Raw genomic sequence first — 18,361 nt, 5'->3', positions numbered from 1 at the left:
TCTTCAGGCTGAACAACCCCAACTCTCTCAGCCTGTCCTCATAGGAGAGATGTTCCAGCTCTCTGATCAGCTTTGTGGCCTCCTCTGGACCTGCTCCAACAGGTCTATGTCTTTCCTGTGCTGGGGGCTCCAAAACTGAATGCAACACTGCAGGTGGGGTCTCATCAGTGTGGAGCAGAGGGGCAGAATCACCTCCTGGTTGCGCTTCTTTAGATGCAGCCTAGGATACGGTTGGCTGCTTGAGCTGTGAGTGCACACTGCTGGGTCATGTCCAGCTTTTCATCCACCAGTACCCCCAAGTCCTCCTCGGCAGGGCTGCTCTCAATCCCTTCATCCCCCAGCCTATATTGATACTGGGGCTTGCCTTGACCCATGTGCAGGACCTTTCACTTGGCCTTGTTGAACCTCATGAGATTCACGTGGGCACACTTCTCAAGCTTGTCCAGGTCCCTCTGGATGGCATCCCATCCCTCAGACACATCAACCGCACCATTCAGCTTGGTGTCATCTGCAAACTTGCTGAGGGTGCACTGAATCTCACTATGTCACTGATGAAGATATTAAATAGCACTGGTCCCAACATCAACCCATGAGGGGTACCATGTGTCACCAATTTCCGTCTGGACATTGAGCTGTTGACCACTACCCTCTGGATGCAACCATCCAACCAATTCCTCATCCACTGACTGGTCCATCCATCAAATCCTTATCTCTCCAATTTAGAGAGAAGGATGTTTGGGGGACCATGTCAAAGGCTTTACAGAAGTCCAGATAGACAACATCCGTAGCTCTTCCCTTGTCCAGCGATGTTGTTACTCCATGATAGAAAGCCACTAGGTTCGTCATGCAAGACTTGCCCTTGGAGAAGCCGTGCTGGCTGTCTTGAATCACCTCCTGTCCTCCATGTGTCTTAGCATAGCTTTCAGGAGGAACTGTTCTGTGATCTTCCCCGTCACAGAGGTGAGACTGACAGGTCAGTAGTCTCCAGGGTCCTCCTTTCTACCCTTTTTAAAAATGGGTGTAATGTTTCCCTTTTCCAGTCACCAGGGACTTCATTTGACTGCCATGACTTTTCAAATATCATGGAGATTGGTTTGGCAACTGCATCAGCCATTTCCCTCAGAACTGTGGGATGCATCTCATCAGGTCTCTTAGACTTATGTATGTTCAGGTTCCTCAGGTGGTCACAAACTCGATCTTCTCTTACAGTGGGAGGGACTTTGCTCCCCCAGCCCCATCTTGCAGTCCATCCACACAAGAGGTGTGGGAAGAGAAGTTGCCAGTGAAGACTGAGGAAAAAAAGTTGTTGAGTATCTCAGCCTTCTCCACATCTGTTGTTACCAGTTTGTGAGTCTTGCTCATCCGAGGAGGTACACTTTCTTTGACCTTCCTTTTCTGTCTGACATACCTGTAGAAGCCCTTCTTACTGTTTTTTGCATCCCTTGCCAAGTTCAGCTCCAGCTGCACCTTGGCCTTCCTGACCCTATCTACCGGGCAGCATCCCTATACTCTTCCTAGAATAAACTACTTCTACTACAAAAACACAGACCTATGGTTAAGTAAGATTTGATCAGTTTTTACACATTTTTGTAAGGGGGTAGAGTTCTGTTCTTACGTATTTATGGTGTTGATAATATGCTCTTTGTTAATGCCAGGACCTTCTTTTTTGTTTCTCCTTGTGCTCCCCACCACCCTATTTCCATCAGTCACTGTCATTTTTTATTCTATGCAAAAAAAAAGTCTTCAATCCAGTTAGACAATTGATGGTGTACACTATTAGACAGTCAGCCCTTCACTTCTCATTTGCTCCTACTTGTTTGCAGTGTTTTGATACCCCACAATCTAGTTTATAATATCAATAACATAGAGTCATTGCCATTAATACATTCTTTGTTATAAGGTCAGCTGTTTCTCAGTTTCTTGCCTATCTGGCAAGGCTGTTTTGGGTTATATGAATAACCTCCCATTGACTATGGGAAATGTGCATTAAAAGTCTTGTAGAGAATCTTTTCTACAAAGTCAATAATATACCCATGCTTTTCTCTGGGTTTCAGTTCAGGGGCTTAGTGATAAATGAAGATTTAAGACTATTCATTAAGATCTTTCATTGTGTCCTCTGGCTGCTTCTCATCTTCTGTTTTATCAGCATCTCTTCCCTCTACATTATTTCTGCTGCTTATATCCACCTTAGTGTGGTACTTTTCAAAAGTACTCCCAGACATCCATCTGCCCTGTCTTTCAATTCAAACACCAGCTGGCACTCCATGCTTCACTGCTGTAGCACAACAGAACTGGTTGAGATCTATGTAAGGCAGGGCCTTTGGCAGTCGTGCAGTAAAGGAGTGATATACTTTGAAGAACAAATACATTGCAGTGATTAAGTGATCATTTGTAGCTTCCAGGTTCTTTGCTTCTTTTCAAAGCAGTAATTACACAATAATCTTACCAAACTTATCCCTGTATGTAAGATTTTCTGTTCCAGCTAACTGTTTCAATTCCAGTCATAGTGAAATGGTCCATTAACCTTTTTTTATTATTCCTATAGAGAGTTAGACATCTATGTCAGCTATTTTAAATACATGAAATTTGTGACCCAACTTTAAACAAGAAAGCATGACACAGTTTGAAAGTAATGTGTAGTTTTATAGCTATGTACCATTGGAGAAAAAAATGGAAACTGAGAATACATAGATTTGAAAGTTGCCCAATTACAATATTTTTCCTTATAGAGACTCAATACTTATTGAGTACCTGTGTGCTTGAATAGAAATGAGTATGTTGAGTGATCTCATCAGCATGGCAAGAATATGGAGGCAGTATGTAGGAAACAAAACTAACTTCCTTGCCAGAGAGGAATATATAACTGAATGACAGTATAAACAAGATGACACTAGCAAAGAGATTGCTGCAAGCTGAAATGGAGACATTTTAACCAAAACAAAATGAAGTGTGTAGTGAATGGTTGATTTCAGGATATCTTATTCCCGTACATTTGTAGCTCAGATTTAATGCTATTTTAACACAAGAGTAGTATTTTTTTTTAGTTTAGTATATGCTTTTTTGTTTGTTTCATTACTATATATTGTGTGAACGAAATATATTGGTTATATAAGTTTTTAATACAGCTTATTCAAATGCTAGGAAATGTGAAATATAATGTCGATAAAACAATCCTTATTTTGTGCCCATGTGGATCATCGTGCTGACTATTGATATTGAGTATCATAGTTATGTCATAAAATCTAATGATATGACATGATAAGTTTTTCCTCCCAGACATTTATTACTGGGCAGAGTCAGCAGAACACCAGTACTTCTTTCTCTGAATATTGGTGTGAATACAAGAAATAGTTTTGATGAATGATTGCCTTACTTCTTGTATCTTTTCAACTGTTATATTATGAAGCATATAATAGCTTTTTGCTATCTTGTCTGAAATTTGTTAAAAATTCATGAATGAAATTGTTTGTTCCTTTTCAATTCTCTTTTTTCCCCAGATACTTTTTAGATTGCTATTACTTCCTTTCCTCTCATCTCACCATATTACAAAATACTTACACTAATGCCCAAGGAAGCTGAATGTTTACAACCAATCAAATCAAAAGAGCCTTTTTTCCATACATGTTTTTCCTAGCTACATTTTATTTTTGGACCAACAGTGATAAAGATGAATATAGGAAATATTTTCAAATTTTATGAAATCATTGACTTAACATAGAGTTGATAATATGTTTACATAATAATGTTTAATAAATCCCCTACTACAGGAAGTGTACCAGTGTTCTAAAGTCTTGTAAAGAATTATTACATTCAAAATAAACAGCTGTAGTTTTGAGGAAATTAAAAAATTGCTAATAGACTGTCACTGACTGCATATATCTAAGAATGTGGCACTTAATTTATGAACCTTTTTATCATTTTTAGTGATGATACTTAGATACCACTTTCAAACATTTTCAGAATGATTTACTTGTATCATGGAAGTAATATCAAATGGTAGAAGGCTTATAAATGCCTGACTATGGAAGAGTACATAGAACAAGAAAGCACAGCAGGAGTCAGAGAAATGGCTTTAGAATGGCCATTCATTTATTATGAAATTCACTTTTGAGATTAATTGTATTTTCTTTTATGTGCTAGCACTTCATAGTCTCTAAATTTCCTGATTACCTAATTCGTATATTTGACCATCTGTACTTTAAAGAATTCCTTTTATTGTATGATGATCTGGATAATGGCAGATTTCAGCATAGAAAGGATGCTTCAACTCAGTGAGGTGTAATAATGGATATCAACTCATTAAAAATCACTTTTCAACTAGAAGAAAATCTTCTGAGGTTGAGACTTTCAGGAGAAGCAGAAATATGAGTGTGAAATTGCAGGATTGAAATATTTCTTTAAGTAGTATTGAAAGCACATTTGATGAAATAAACTTCTCTAACCTCTTAAAATCCTATATATCCATTTAATCTTCAGGAATTATAATGCATTATGTTTTCATTTTTTGTATACTCTTTTTAGGGCTGATGAAGTCCAGAATGGGTGATTTAGGAAAAATTCAACTTTATTTATAGAGCATAAAACAGGATATATTGAGCTTAAAGGCTTAATATATATAAAGAGATATATATAAAAAAATATGGAGAGAGATTCTGCTTGAGTACTTGATGTTATATTTTAATACATAGCTTGTACTTAATGCATGCCTGACACTAAAATTAACAGATTTTTGTCTGTGTAAGACCTGTCTAATAGGATTTATTCTCTGGACTAAACAGAGGTCTTGAAAAGCATAAAATATGAAAACAATTGAAAGGAGAAGCATTTATCTTAGAACAGTTAAGTTGAAAGTAATTTCTTTCCTTTCCATCTTTTTGTTTATTCTGTTTACTCTTTTAACTATTTTATAATTTCATATTTAAAAAAAACCCCAACAACTTGTACTCCACGGCTGCAAGTGTAGTGGTACCAGCAAACAAACCTTTTCATATGGTTTAGCTCCATGGGAGAGTCCAAGAATCATTCTTTGTACGTATTATGAGAAAATGAGCAAGTTCAGTGGCGCACTTGTCAGTTAAAGCTCCTATTTAGTTTTTGCAAGTTTGTCGCCTACAGATTCAAGCTACAACTTGTGGTTTTGCCCAACGTGTGCTTTTTGGCTTATGGTTGCTTGTAATAATTTTTTAAAAAGCCAAAAATAGAATGAAGTAGAAAATGTTTGAGTCTCTGCTTTCAAAGAATATGATGAAAAAGTTTCCTTGGTTTGGTAGGTTGCTGGAGAAAGTCTATTATGTGGGAATACCTGTACGTACATTTCTAAGTGGTCAGCTTCTTCACATATAAATATAAAAGACCCAAGATAAAATAGACTTCTTTTTCTTTGAGGTGTTTGGTTTGTGTGTTTTTTTTTTTTTTGTTTTTTTTTTTTAATTCTGGTGAATTACTTTAAATGTTTCATTTAGTATGAAGTATTTTTGCTGTTGTTGTGATGGATTTCTGAATGATAGAAAATCCAAACCACTGGCTAATTATTTTGATAGTTTTCTTGCCATCAACTGGCAGGCACAACAAAGTGCAAAATACTGTGCTGGTAGTACAGATAACAGTGTTAGTAGTAAGGACATCTTAGGGAAATGGGGATACCTTGACCTGCCAGCATCCTTTGTATGCAGTGGGTGGCCCAATTCATATCAGTGCTGCCATCACATATATGTATATAAGTATTAACATTGCGTGGAGAAAACAACAGTGAAAAAGCATTGTCAAGCTGAAGAAAGGACCATGATCTTTGGGGCTTATCATCAAAGGGATGGTTGCTTTTAGAAGCAATGCTTGTGGTGGTTTTTTGTTGGTGGATTTTTTTTTTTTTTTTGTCTGCTTTGTTGCTAGTTACCTGGACCGCTTGATTTCCATGGAAAATGCCACTCTTCTCACTTTAAGCTGTTTGGCAATGCCTGTTTCTACAGTTCTTCTATAGTGCCGTTGCAAGAAGTGTACATACCCGTTCTTTTAGTCTATAGATTATGCAGATACATCCTCACTATAAGCATTCTCATAAACTTATAAAAAAAATGTATAATGAAAGTAGTGTAGCTGATGTTAGGCTTGTGAGAAAAAGTGAGTAATCTTGTAATGGAAGAAAAGTGAAAGATCGTTGGGTCTAAAACTAAAAGTAACTAGAAATAGTAAAGTTTTTAAAATAGAAGCACTCATCAAATTTCAGTGTCATCTGAAGCAAATGAAAATATTTTATTGCAGCTGTATTGAACCTGTGATGTCATGATTTTCTGGTGGTTTGTGCGTGTGGTGTGTGTGTGTGTATGTATGTATGTATGTTTCTGTTTTGTTTTTGTTGAACTCCCAGGAAGAGGTTTAAACATGAAGGCAAAACTTTCAAACCTTAGCATGGCTAAATATGAAGCAAAGCTGCCATTTTTTTTTTCCTTTTTGTGCCTCCATCTAGATCTGTCACATAATTTAAAGAAAAAAAAAGATACAATTTAACCACAGGAGACCTAATAGTGTGAAAAAAAAACCCTGATGAATTTTGTTTCCGCAGCACGATATTATCAAAGATTTAAGAAACAAATTTGCCAGCCTCGGCGAGAACTCTCTGGTAACAGCATAAATGTCTGTGTTGGTTTGCTTTTGAGTTAAAGGTTTCTTTTTCATTCATTTGAACATATCTCTCTTTTTTACCTCTTCTTTTTTAATTTATTATTCATACCCTCTATTTAGCAAGCCTTCATTTTTTAAACCTCTTCCATCTTTCAATGTCTTTTTTCCGTAACTTGGATGGAAAGTTTATGGCAGCAAAGCTGTCATTCTGGCTACTTCTGCTGCAGCTGTTCCTGCTTTTAGGTCATACATGTTTTGGGCGTTGTGTTTTTGGACATGATACTTACTGATTGTGTCATGTTCCTTTTGAGTAAGCTTTTTACCACGCCATCCGATGGACTCGCTGTCATAGGGCTCTATGCAACTTCCATTTTGCAACTTATACTGCTTAGTCATCCTCAATTCTCCAGCAAACTTCAATTAACTTGGTGAAAGTTCAAACTCATCTGGAATTAACTGTGCCTTTATGTTTGCTCTTTATGTTCTTCTTTATGTTTTCGTAGTAGTTTAAATTATAAAGAACAAACTTCACCATTGCTCAAGCAACGCCATGCAGTATTGTTTGTTGCCGCTAGAGAATGTAAAATATAAAAGCACAGTGTATTCTATCAAATATTCTGTTGGTAGGGTGGGAAATCTGTATCGTAATATATGTTTTGAAAAAAATTCTGAGATGCTTCTGTTACTCTGGTATTCAGCAACAACTTGCAACTCAAAAGCTGCATACTGAGCAGTATGAAGTTATGGTCACACTATAGAAGTTTATTAAGAGTATGAACTGTTGCACAAAAACACGGCAAAAAAGTGCAAGTTTGAGATATGCAGTATATATATAATAAACATGGGCTTTGAACTAACCTATTGATTTACAATTGAGATGACTCTTTTCAGATAAACTGCTAAAAGCATAATAAAGAAAAATACCAAGGGGAGAATATTACTTGAACATGTTAAATATCCATTCAGTAGCATTGTATGTATTAAAATGGTCCATGATGTTGCCATAGAGCCCATATACTAAGAGAAAACCAAAAACTTTCAGAGAACTGATAGTAACTGAAGTCCTCATCTTAAATGACTGGAATTTTTATTCAGGAAAAAGAAATGGAAAAGCAAAAACTTCTGTATCAACAAGCCAGACTGCATGACCGAGGTGCTGCTGAGATGGTTCTGCAGACAATCAGTGCTAGTAAAGGTAAAGTTTTTTTGTGTAGATTATGTATTAAACCTTGTTTCTAACGATCTTTGGAATTATTGTAATTCTTATTGGGCAAAACCTGCAGATATTTGGCACTAAAGTTTGCTTTCAAAATGCACCCAAAGTTTCAAAAATGATTGACAGCTAATCCAGAAAAGTATAATGAGCAGTTCTCATGAGGTTGTTGTTGATGTTGTTATTATGAATTTTTCTAGTGATGATTGAGAGGAAGTGTGAAAAAGCTTATAGCTTTAGCAGTATGCAATGACAAAAAGGCCCCCAAATTCTGGGATGTGTGCAGTTCTGAAGTAGGTGTAGACTTTCGTCCTTTTTTTTTTCCCCCCACTCCCCAAATATCTACTTTATTGGTGTACTTTGATAAAACATTTCAGAAGTGTAAATGATGCTTTTGTCCCTTAGGCACCATCTTTAAGGTTTGATGCTTTCGTTGTCTGTTCTGTGATTTGTTTCTATCGTAGTGATGTTTTAAAAATGCTTGTTTACAAATTTCATTTACTGTAACTAAATGCTTTGGATCATTGTCATCTTCTGAAGAAACAGGAAAAAAATATCTAGACTGGCATGCAGAGGAAACACATTGTTAAACTTGAAAGCTATCTTAAAATTATGCATGCAGTCTTAAATCAACTGTTGGATGCTCTAACAAATGAAAAATTATTTATATTAATTGAGCTCAGATCTTCCTGTCTTATATATTGCTTCTTTTGCGTGCTGTGTATACATTACACTATCACTGTAGACACTCAGGAAGATATTAAGTCACACTAGAGATCATGAAAGAATAGATCTATTTTACAAGAGAAATAAAAAGGCCTCTCCTGATAAATTACCATTTAAGTCATTGTACAGATAAGTTGATAGAACATTCTTATTTTTATATATGATCTAAAAGTATATTTTAAAATAATTTTAAGGTGAGATGGGACCAATGGTTGCAGCTACCCTAAAGCTAGGAATTGCCATCTTAAATGGAGGAAATTCCACTGTTCAACAGGTAAGTTACTAATTTATTTTTGCCCGTTCTAGTCACTATAGATCTTTATACCTTGGTCATTATTATTGTAGTAGTGTGTTATATAATGTGACTATTTGTCAAGTGCTATTTATCCTCTGGATCTCATTCCCAGAAGAAAATAGCATACAAAAGTACCTTGTTTGCTAGTTATGTATTTCTTATTCATATACATATAATTAGTCTACAGAATACAAGGATAAAAGAAATTTGTTTTGCACTTCAGCTGGAAGGGGGAAATTTTATGTTAAATCATTAACTTCCGGAGGGATTCTCTGGGAGGGAAGGATTTCTTGGGAGATTGTCCTGTAGCCAGTAGAGCAAAATTGCTGACCCCAGTCTTCACCAAAAAAAAAAGTTACTCAACTTCAGAAGTCCTTAGCTTATGCCATAGAGAGTCTTGGTGATAAAAGCAAACTTGATTTACTAATCTATAGTAAGATAATGTGGTGAGCAGTGGACACATCTGATGTGTTAACAGTATTCTGCACTGTTGAAGAGAAGTGACCGATACAGAGTACATTCAGTGTTCTGTACTAGTTGAAGATTCTGGAGTCCAGAAGGCTTCATACCTGCCATTACTACACTGCTGTAGGACAGTTTGAAGAATAGACAACTGGGAACAGTTAAGGTTCCAAGTTAAGCAACCACTGAAGCAGCTGAATGCAGATGAAAATAATGATCTTTTCAGGAGCTATCATTACCAGGAATTGGCCAGAAAGACCACAAATTGTGCAGAAAAGTATCTGCTTGAACCATTGCCAGTTCTCTGTGATGTCATGATATTAAGTTACTTAGGAAAATATGACATTTGCATAGTTATTTAATGTGAATTTGTAATGCTACAATCTAAATTTTTTAAAATTATTTCACGAAGTCTTAACTAATTTGATAAAGTCTTAACTAATCACAATGCAGGAAACATCTATTGTATGGTTACAATAATGCTAATACTACTAGTCTAAGTTACATACTTATAAAAGCATCAGTAATACAGTTAGAATTGCTATTTTTTCAGTTGCTTATTTCTACCCATTTTCTCTGGTGTTATGCTCATCTTTCCAGTTTTCCTTTAAGTCCTAAGATCAACTCTTTAGTCTTCCTTGGGAAGAATGGTATGGGTGGGGGGAGAGGTACAGAAGTAATTTTGAAAAGTCATCATTATCATCCTCTGGAGTTCTTTGCTTTGATTAGTACAGTGTTGTTGATGGGGGTGTTCTTCTCCATGATCTTGGGTTTACTTGGGGTTATGCTGATATGTTTTGTTAACAGTGTCTGCTTGTGTGTTCTTTCATTTTGGAGGTTACTTATTATCCATTTTTCCTATTCTTTTTGTTATTTGCAAAAAGAGTTTTACCTCATTCACAACATGAATTCTTGTAACATTCCCACTAAGATTGATCTTTGAGCACTGTGATTTTTGTCCACATCTGGGATCTCTGGTATCATCCTATATCTTCACTCAGCAACACATTGCATCAGAGTTCACTCCTCTGAATCACTTCTTGTTATTGCAATCTATTATTGGATAGGTATTGCACATTAAAATAAAGCTAAAACAAATTTTAAAAATACTCACATGACTACTAACATGCTATTGCAGCTAAAATAATCTAAACCAAACTGAGGTTATGACAAGCCCAGCCCCGTGCCAAAACGGTAGTGTCGGTACAAATTTGTGGACTAGTAGTGACAAGATAGTATTTATATTAAACACTAGTTTCTGGTGACTGTGTTGACTTTAGTTACTATCTTTATTTTCCATTTTTTAGGAAGGAATATCCAAAATAGATGACCTTCTTTTCTGTAAATGGCATAAGCATTAAATGGTCTTTTTAGTTTGGATACCTGGATTTTTTTCTGCAAGACTCTTTTATCTAATTTGTAAATATTAGAGATATTTCAAAACATCAGCACCACTAGTAATCTAGAATCCATATGGTATTAAGTTAGCTAGATTAACACATAGTATAAATATTAATTCTCTGTGTAAATTATTTGTGTTTGCTGCAGAAAATGCTTGACTACCTCAAGGATAAAAAGGATGTGGGATTCTTTCAGAGCCTTGCTGGTCTTATGCAGTCCTGTAGGTAAGAAAATATCTACCTAAAAAATTATTTTGCCTTTAGGTTTTATTCCACAGGATTTATAGTTTTGGAAAGATCCTCTACATACTTTTTGCAAACAGCACATGGGGACTGTAATGTACTAGATTTGGGGTAAAGGACAAGGTGGTGCTCATGGTATGAAAATCTTCATATGATATGGAACTACCTTGGTAAAAGAGCTCTTTTCACAAGTGTTTATGTCATTTGTGTCTACTTGAGGTATGTCAAAAAACAACTCCAGAGTTAGGAGCATTCCTCAGGGGCAAGTTCTTAATTCTGGACGTCTTCTGTAATCCTACAGAGACCAGGATAATGATCAATGTTAAGTAATTGTAAAGATTTTGGGGAAACCCAACTTTCTTAGAAATATTAATAGGACTTTTTAGAAGGCAGAAAATTAATTAAATATTGTGTTTTAATAAACTGTAGAGGTACTGTGACTTTTTTGTCCATTCATGCTTCTTCACAGTTTATATTGATTTTTTATATATAAACGTATATATATTTAAATGTTTTGTATATAATTCCTAAGAATAAACCATATCAATAAATAATGTATTAATGAACATAAAACATAGGAGGACTAAAAGGGGCTTCCTGGATCAAGCTGTTCAGTCTTCTCTTATGTCAAGGGTACCATGTTATATCCTTTTTTCTTAACACTGACTTTGGCTGAGTTTCATTTTGAAATCGGTGAGGTTTCTTGCCAGCAGAACTATTGCTGTAGTTCATCTACATTCACATTTGACTTTCATAAACATTCTTGCTTATGAACAAAAGTTATCCATGGCTAGCTGACAGGCTAAGCCATGGAAGACAAAACTTTGCAGATTCACGAATGGAAATATGTAAGAGCATATATTTCTTAAATCTGGTTAGTTGAATACATATTCCCCTTTGGCAGCTTCAGTTTTTCAGAACGTGGAGGAAGAGGAACACTGAGTGAAACTAGTAATGACACAGTTTCATAATGGACCTTGCTGCTTGGGATGAACTGGTCTATAATATAAAAGTAGTCAATAATATGGCTTCTTTGTAACCCCTGAAATGAGTATGTATATCTTAAAGACATACATTCCCTTTCTTTGGTCAGTCATAAAGAGCTAAATTCTATTGTCATTTGGAGGGCAAAAGCACGTTAAGTCTGTAGAGCTGTTTCATATGTGGACACATATATTAAGCCACTGAAATGTATCTTCTTGATGCTAGTATGATTATATACTTAAATGAAATCACAAATCCTTCTCACATATATTTAATTAATCACAGGACAAATGTCATTTTTCTCATTGCAGTGTTCTTGACCTAAATGCATTTGAACGTCAGAACAAAGCAGAAGGCCTTGGCATGGTGACTGAAGAGGGATCAGGTACTATTGATTCAAGAGAAATGCTCTATGAACTTTTCTCTTTTACATTTTGCAGAAGCAAGCTGAATTGGAAAGAACCCTTAAATATATATCTAGAAGCTGAAGCTACAATATGATTCCTACTAGTGGTTTATGTTTAACTGGCCTACCTAAGCCCATGCTTGTCAGTTGTAAATCACTAGCCTGTGTTGAGTTTCAGAGGACTCTTACTCATCATTCTGAAGAAGTGAAGACATTACATGTAAAACTGAAAACAGATTCTAGTTAGAAACAGCAGTGTTTATGCATGTGAAATATTTCAGAAGTCTATAACCAGTTTCAGCATAAAATGAAATTAGAGTTCTCACCTGATTTCTTAAGCTGTTTTGGCTGGAATGAAAACCAGACAATTTAGTTAAGCCATAAGTTAAATATTAGAGGTTGAGGGAACTGTATCTGCTTTTTGGAAAAAAAGTCTGCAGGGAAAGCTCGTTCTCTGAAATAATTATTTTCTGTTTGTCTTTGGGGAAATATTACGAAATTTTCACTTTACTTTTGACTTCGAACCAATTTGGCTTTCTAACCTCTGTGTTGTCAGTTCACTGTCAATTTCTTTCTTCTGTGTGACAGTAAGTTCTACTACTCCCTTACTGTGATTGTCTGGAAACATTAGGTTCATTCTTATGTGACTTAATAGAGCTACCACAGCACATTTTCTCCCCTTATCTTCAGTATTTTTTATGGTGCGTTTTTATGTTTAAAACCTACAGTTACCTAATGTTTTAATATGTTTTTATCTTAAAAACAAGGTAAAAAAGCTTGACTGTATAATCATTATTGCATTTGGGGGTTCATAATTCATACCTGCAACACCACATATCTCATTGGCTATTGTGCCTGTAGCTCTTTTATGTGGCATATTTCTTGAATATTCAACTGCTTGTCTCAAATCAAGATAATGGACTATTAAATTTGACTGAATGACTTCAAGACTGATCATAGATGCTGCTTCTCTGAAAGTGCTCCCACAGTTTAAATTATAGATCAAATCCTGCTAGACTTATATGAGTAAACAAAACAAAGTGAACCCATGTGGATAAATTTTGTTCACAAGACTGGATTGAGCACTGATGCAGCTGTTTGGCATATAAGGTTTTGGCCGTTACTTTCATGTTTTACTGAAGATTACTCTGCACAATGTTTTACTCTTCTGGACAACATTTCTACTACTAAATAATTAAATTTATTATTTATAATGTTGTATTTTGAAATGAACTGTCAAGATATCGGCTCATTTTTCTTTTGACTGCTACCTCAATTTCTAGAAATGACCGATTTTGCATGCAAATGTAAATAAATCTTTAAATGCTGCATAATTGACTCTACCTATGTTAGAGTATTTTTGTGCTTCCTCATTTGAGGGATTTTTTTTATTTTCTGTTTATTTGGTCTTTCTCTTTCAGTACAGAACTAATTTTGCCAAAACCAATACTAACTATATTTTGTATTTGTGAAAAACAATTTCTCAACTTTTTTTCTTTTTTCCCTGTTTCTTTTTCTTTGAACTAATTGTCCTGTCCTCCCTTCCTCAGTCATCACTCATGAGCGTGGTAATTATTAAAAACAACTGCCTATTCTTTAATTTTCCTGCTCTTAGCTTTGTGTCAGCACTGTACAGCTCCTGAACTCGATTAAATTCTTTGTTCCTGTAAGACTGATAAGCTAGTGGGTTCTTTTCTATTATTATTACAATTGTGTATTCCAAAATTCTTGGTTTTTGTGTCAACTCTCCCCACTTTGTTCTTCCTCCCTTTCTCAGGATTTGCACAGTGACTGGCACACTAGATGTAAGAGCAGCAAGCTTTTTTAAACTCTTTTTCTTTCTTTTTATTTTAAATTTCTTTTCATTTTAGTGAGCCCAGTATTTGCAATGGATGAATGTTAAAAAAAAAAAAAAAATACATATATACACACCTATACATACACAAAGCCTTGTGCTATAGTCCTCCTGTAATATTTATGTTGTGTATTGAATGTGGCTTTATTGCTGCATTGATTTGTGCAAGCACAGGAAATCAGTGGTGGATCCAGTGAGGATTTGAGGGTAGTTAGTAAGGAGAGGACTTGCCACTGGCTAGGTTTTTCTAATGCGGTCAGGAGTTGATACAAGAAAGAGGTGGTGCGTCGTTAATTTAGAAGAATCAATAGTGTTTACAGGTGGTTCTTCCTTGCTCTGAGAGCTACTTGATGTATTAAGGTTCCTGTATCTCAAAGGTTCCTTACTTCAAGTAAAGGAAGAGCTCTGTAGGAGCTGTTGCCATGAGAAATGAGAATTTAAAATGCAAAATGTGTATACCATTCAGCAGAAACAGTAAGCTCTAACACAGCAGATGTCTTTTCATTAGCCAGATGTTGAGGAGGGGGATGATCTGGATTTTTATTTGTTTTCTCAGTGGAAACTGTTTATTTGGCAGATTAACAAAATTCTATACTTAGAATCATGTGTTTTCATTTTCTTTGTTACTGAGCAGCAACAGTGTCAAGATACAGTAATCACACTATGTTAAAAATTTCTTGGCACAAAGGGGATAATATTTGCTAACAGCACCTTTTTTATGTATTAATACTCAGCTATTGAAAATTCAAGAAAACAGGACAAAGCAAAGCCAAATGAAAAAAGACTGTAATTTTCCTTTTCAGGATTACATTATTCTTGATATTATGCTACCTTCAAATCATAATAATTTTTTATATTATGAAGCACACCTTTTTCAATTCAGTGAAAAATAGTTTACATAAGAGCTGTACAGGTACTGGTATTAATACCTGATAGCATTATGAAAGCCCAGCCAGTGTGTCTGTGGGGAAACTCCTATAGTCAATAGTTTTGAAACGTCCAAGATTCCATGGGATACCTGAGATATTATGTCTGTTTGCAATACTATAAATAAATCTGTAAATACTGCAAAGGAAGTATCAAAGATGTGGAAATGTTTTCTCCCATTCCTTTTTTCAAGGGGGATACATACTCTATGAGTAATTAATTACCCCTCAATTAAAGATAATTTTATTGATTCCCAAGGGAATGATGAAATGTAAAATGTGCACCGTATCCTGTTTCTCATGTCATCTGAATCTCACACAGAAGCATATTAATGAATAATTGTCATTGAGTTTACAACCTATAAACCTGAAACTATTCTTGCCAAAGTCAAAGCTGTTGACCCTTACAGGCATAGAGTCAAGTTTTCCTCAAGGGCAGTGCTTGTTTCTGGTCCCATGTCAACCTTGGCAATAGGTAGAAAGCCCTGTACTGAGTCAACATGGATGTGAGATTTATTGCTGTTTCTTTGTGCTGTCCGCATCGTAAGCTCCTTGTCCTGATATTCCTCTGACTGGTGCTACCTTCCCTTTCCAAACCCTGGAACCCCCACTGGTAACAACATTGATGGTTCTTTAGCAAATGTGTTTCTTACTTGTTTTTGTGATGTACTCAATGTCGTTTCTTCTGTATGTATTTTGTTTTGATTGTTCTGTTTCCTTTTCAAAAAAGGGAGGGTCAAAACCAAAGACATGTAGAAATGCTTATTATCTTGCAGTGGTTTTTCATTTTTTATTTAACACTCATACTCTATGCTATTTCACTGTGAGTCACAAAAATCTTGAAAGTGCCATGTTTCTCTCGTTTGGAGAGACTTGTTTTACTTATGAAGTAAAAAAATTAAGATGTTAAGTTTACATTTAGATTATTTTACCTTTCTTTTCCTGTCAGGAAAGCTCTATTTTTATTTTTAATCTTTTACTGCTGTATCATGGGATTATTTTGTTTCTCCATAAGTTCTCACAAGCCTTCTTTTAATGAAATATAATTTTAGAATGAAATTTGTTCTGATAGTAGGTCTTAAAGGACTTTCTATTAAACTGACTGAGAGTGATACACATGCCACTCTCAGTCATAAATAGCTATAATGAAGGTACACATCAGGGCTATTTCCAGCCATTAATAATGTGAAATCAATAAATATGCTTTTGACCTTCACCAACCTAGTCAAAGTGGATCTTTAAATTTTCCGTGATCCACTGTAGCCTACATTGGAGCAGAGGTTTTCCACCTTTATATCCCTGTATTTGAATCAGTGTTTGCATTTAAAAGGGAACTTTAGCTTCAGTTCAGAGAAATTGTTATGCATCACTCGGTGAGAATACAAGCGCTTTTCTTATTTGAATCAGATTATTTGGACGTCAAAGGCATGCGGCACTCACAATCCAACCCCCTATTGCCCGGGTCTTGTGATAAGAATAAATTCGCTTGGTTTATCGTGGGAGAATTTTGCTCTTGCTTAACAGCCATCAAAAAGGGGCCCTGTTCCTTTTTGCAAAGCTGAAAGTATTTGTATGTTTCTGTAATATGTAGCATCAGACCAGTGTTTCTGAGTAGTAATAAAAGTCAGATCTTCTCCATTGAGGATTTTTTTAAAAAAAGAGAGAAAATTACTAAAATTGGACACATGCACTTTCAAGGAAGAAAAATTATTTCATTTTTCATTCAATCTTATTTTTGTTTTCTACACATGACACTTCTGTTCCTGTATATCACAAACACAAGCTATCAGTTGTGCAAAAACTACAGGCTGAAAGCCTTCATGTCTGTAGCTGTATCATTTACATACAGTATGAGCAATGGCAGCATTTTAACCTCTAAGCAAATATATGCCAGAATATACATCATATCAACAGAAATTTAAGAATATGGTTTCGTGACAACCCAAGTCATACTATATGCAGTGTGTATGTTTGTAAGTACATTACCTATGCAAATCTTTGAGTGTACTGGCATGAACTTGTGTGCACAGCAGCAAAGCTTGTTCTCTTAGATTTTATAGAAGAAATGGATCTGCACTTCAGTTCCGTAGTTGCCAGTGAGACACCTCCTGCAGTCAGTAACATCTGAAAATTAAAATTCCTGTCAATACCAACATTAGATTAGTCAGATTTTGGTCAGCTGTAGAAATGGAAAATCAGGATTATTTTAAATCTTAGTGTGGCCAAGCTGTTTGAAACAGGTTTTTTTTTCTTTGTTTTGAAATATGTGAAAATATTTCCAAAAGGAACACACCTTACCTTACCGGTGAAGTAATGCACCTAAGCACCTACTGGTTTTGCAATAACTTGTATTCATTTTGTGATTTCTTTAGAGTGGAGCTAATTAAAAGACCCTTCCAAACCCTTCTAATATAAAACTTGGAATACATTTTATAAAAATTCCTAAATTCCAGTGGGTGTACTAAAAGCCAGAAGATTACTTCATAAATTAATCTGTATAATCATTTTAACTTGAAACTTGTTTTCCTTCTTGTTCTGAAAATTCTTTACTTGATAAGAGGGCAAGAAAAATAGAGGCGGAAGAATATTAAACTGTAACTTATTCTGTAGTCTTATTCATACAAATATCTTCAATTCAGTGATATCTTGATATGCAAGAAATACATGGTTGGGCTCTTTATAGGCTTGATTTGTCCAACTGTAATACATCAGCAATTATTCCTTGTGAATTATTTTTTAAAATCATTGCCATCTCAGCAATCAAGCTACACGCATTGCATGTGTGAAGGTATAGGCTCCACCAAATATTTGGCTTTCTGTAATGCTTATTTTTGCAAAATATAAATAGTCATCTAGATGAACATAGCATGTGACTCCAAGTGTAACTTTAAGGATAACAGGAGTTCAGTTAAATTAAAAATAAGGAAGTGTCTAATCCTGCAGGATATTCTATACTCTGGCCTTTGGCCAGCAACATATGAAAGTATCTTGCAGGGCTGAACCTGCATATAATGTTGAATAATATACTTTTAAATGCACAGGCACCTCTTGATTTTGCCTTCTTGCCTTCTCGGTCATACGTTGTATGTATATATTAATCAGCACTGACAGAAACAGTAATTTATTTCTATTGTTTAATTAGTGGAAGGCGTTTTCAGTCTTCTGTGACTGCAAAACTATATATCTAGGATGGAGAAAAATGTCATGGAACATCATTTATAGTATTTGGCTCA

General features: G+C 35.3%; 1 protein-coding gene across 14 annotated transcripts in view; it reads left to right on the top strand.

Annotated features, from left to right (window-relative positions):
* Window positions 1-18,361, top strand: part of RYR2 (ryanodine receptor 2) — a 441,630-nt gene that overhangs the window by 379,930 nt on the left and 43,339 nt on the right. For all 14 annotated transcript variants that reach the window (XM_074818391.1, XM_074818396.1, XM_074818388.1 and 11 more), the window contains 4 exons: window positions 7,714-7,813; window positions 8,752-8,831; window positions 10,863-10,939; window positions 12,253-12,326. In XM_074818391.1, coding sequence (XP_074674492.1) covers window positions 7,714-7,813; window positions 8,752-8,831; window positions 10,863-10,939; window positions 12,253-12,326 — 331 coding nt within the window. The remainder of the gene's footprint in view (window positions 1-7,713; window positions 7,814-8,751; window positions 8,832-10,862; window positions 10,940-12,252; window positions 12,327-18,361) is intronic.

This window comes from Strix aluco, chromosome 3 (genome assembly GCF_031877795.1).
Source record: "Strix aluco isolate bStrAlu1 chromosome 3, bStrAlu1.hap1, whole genome shotgun sequence".
NCBI classification, from domain to species: Eukaryota; Metazoa; Chordata; class Aves; order Strigiformes; family Strigidae; genus Strix; species Strix aluco.
The sequence above is the reverse complement of the archived record's forward strand: the minus strand, read 5'-3'. Positions and strand labels throughout refer to the sequence as shown.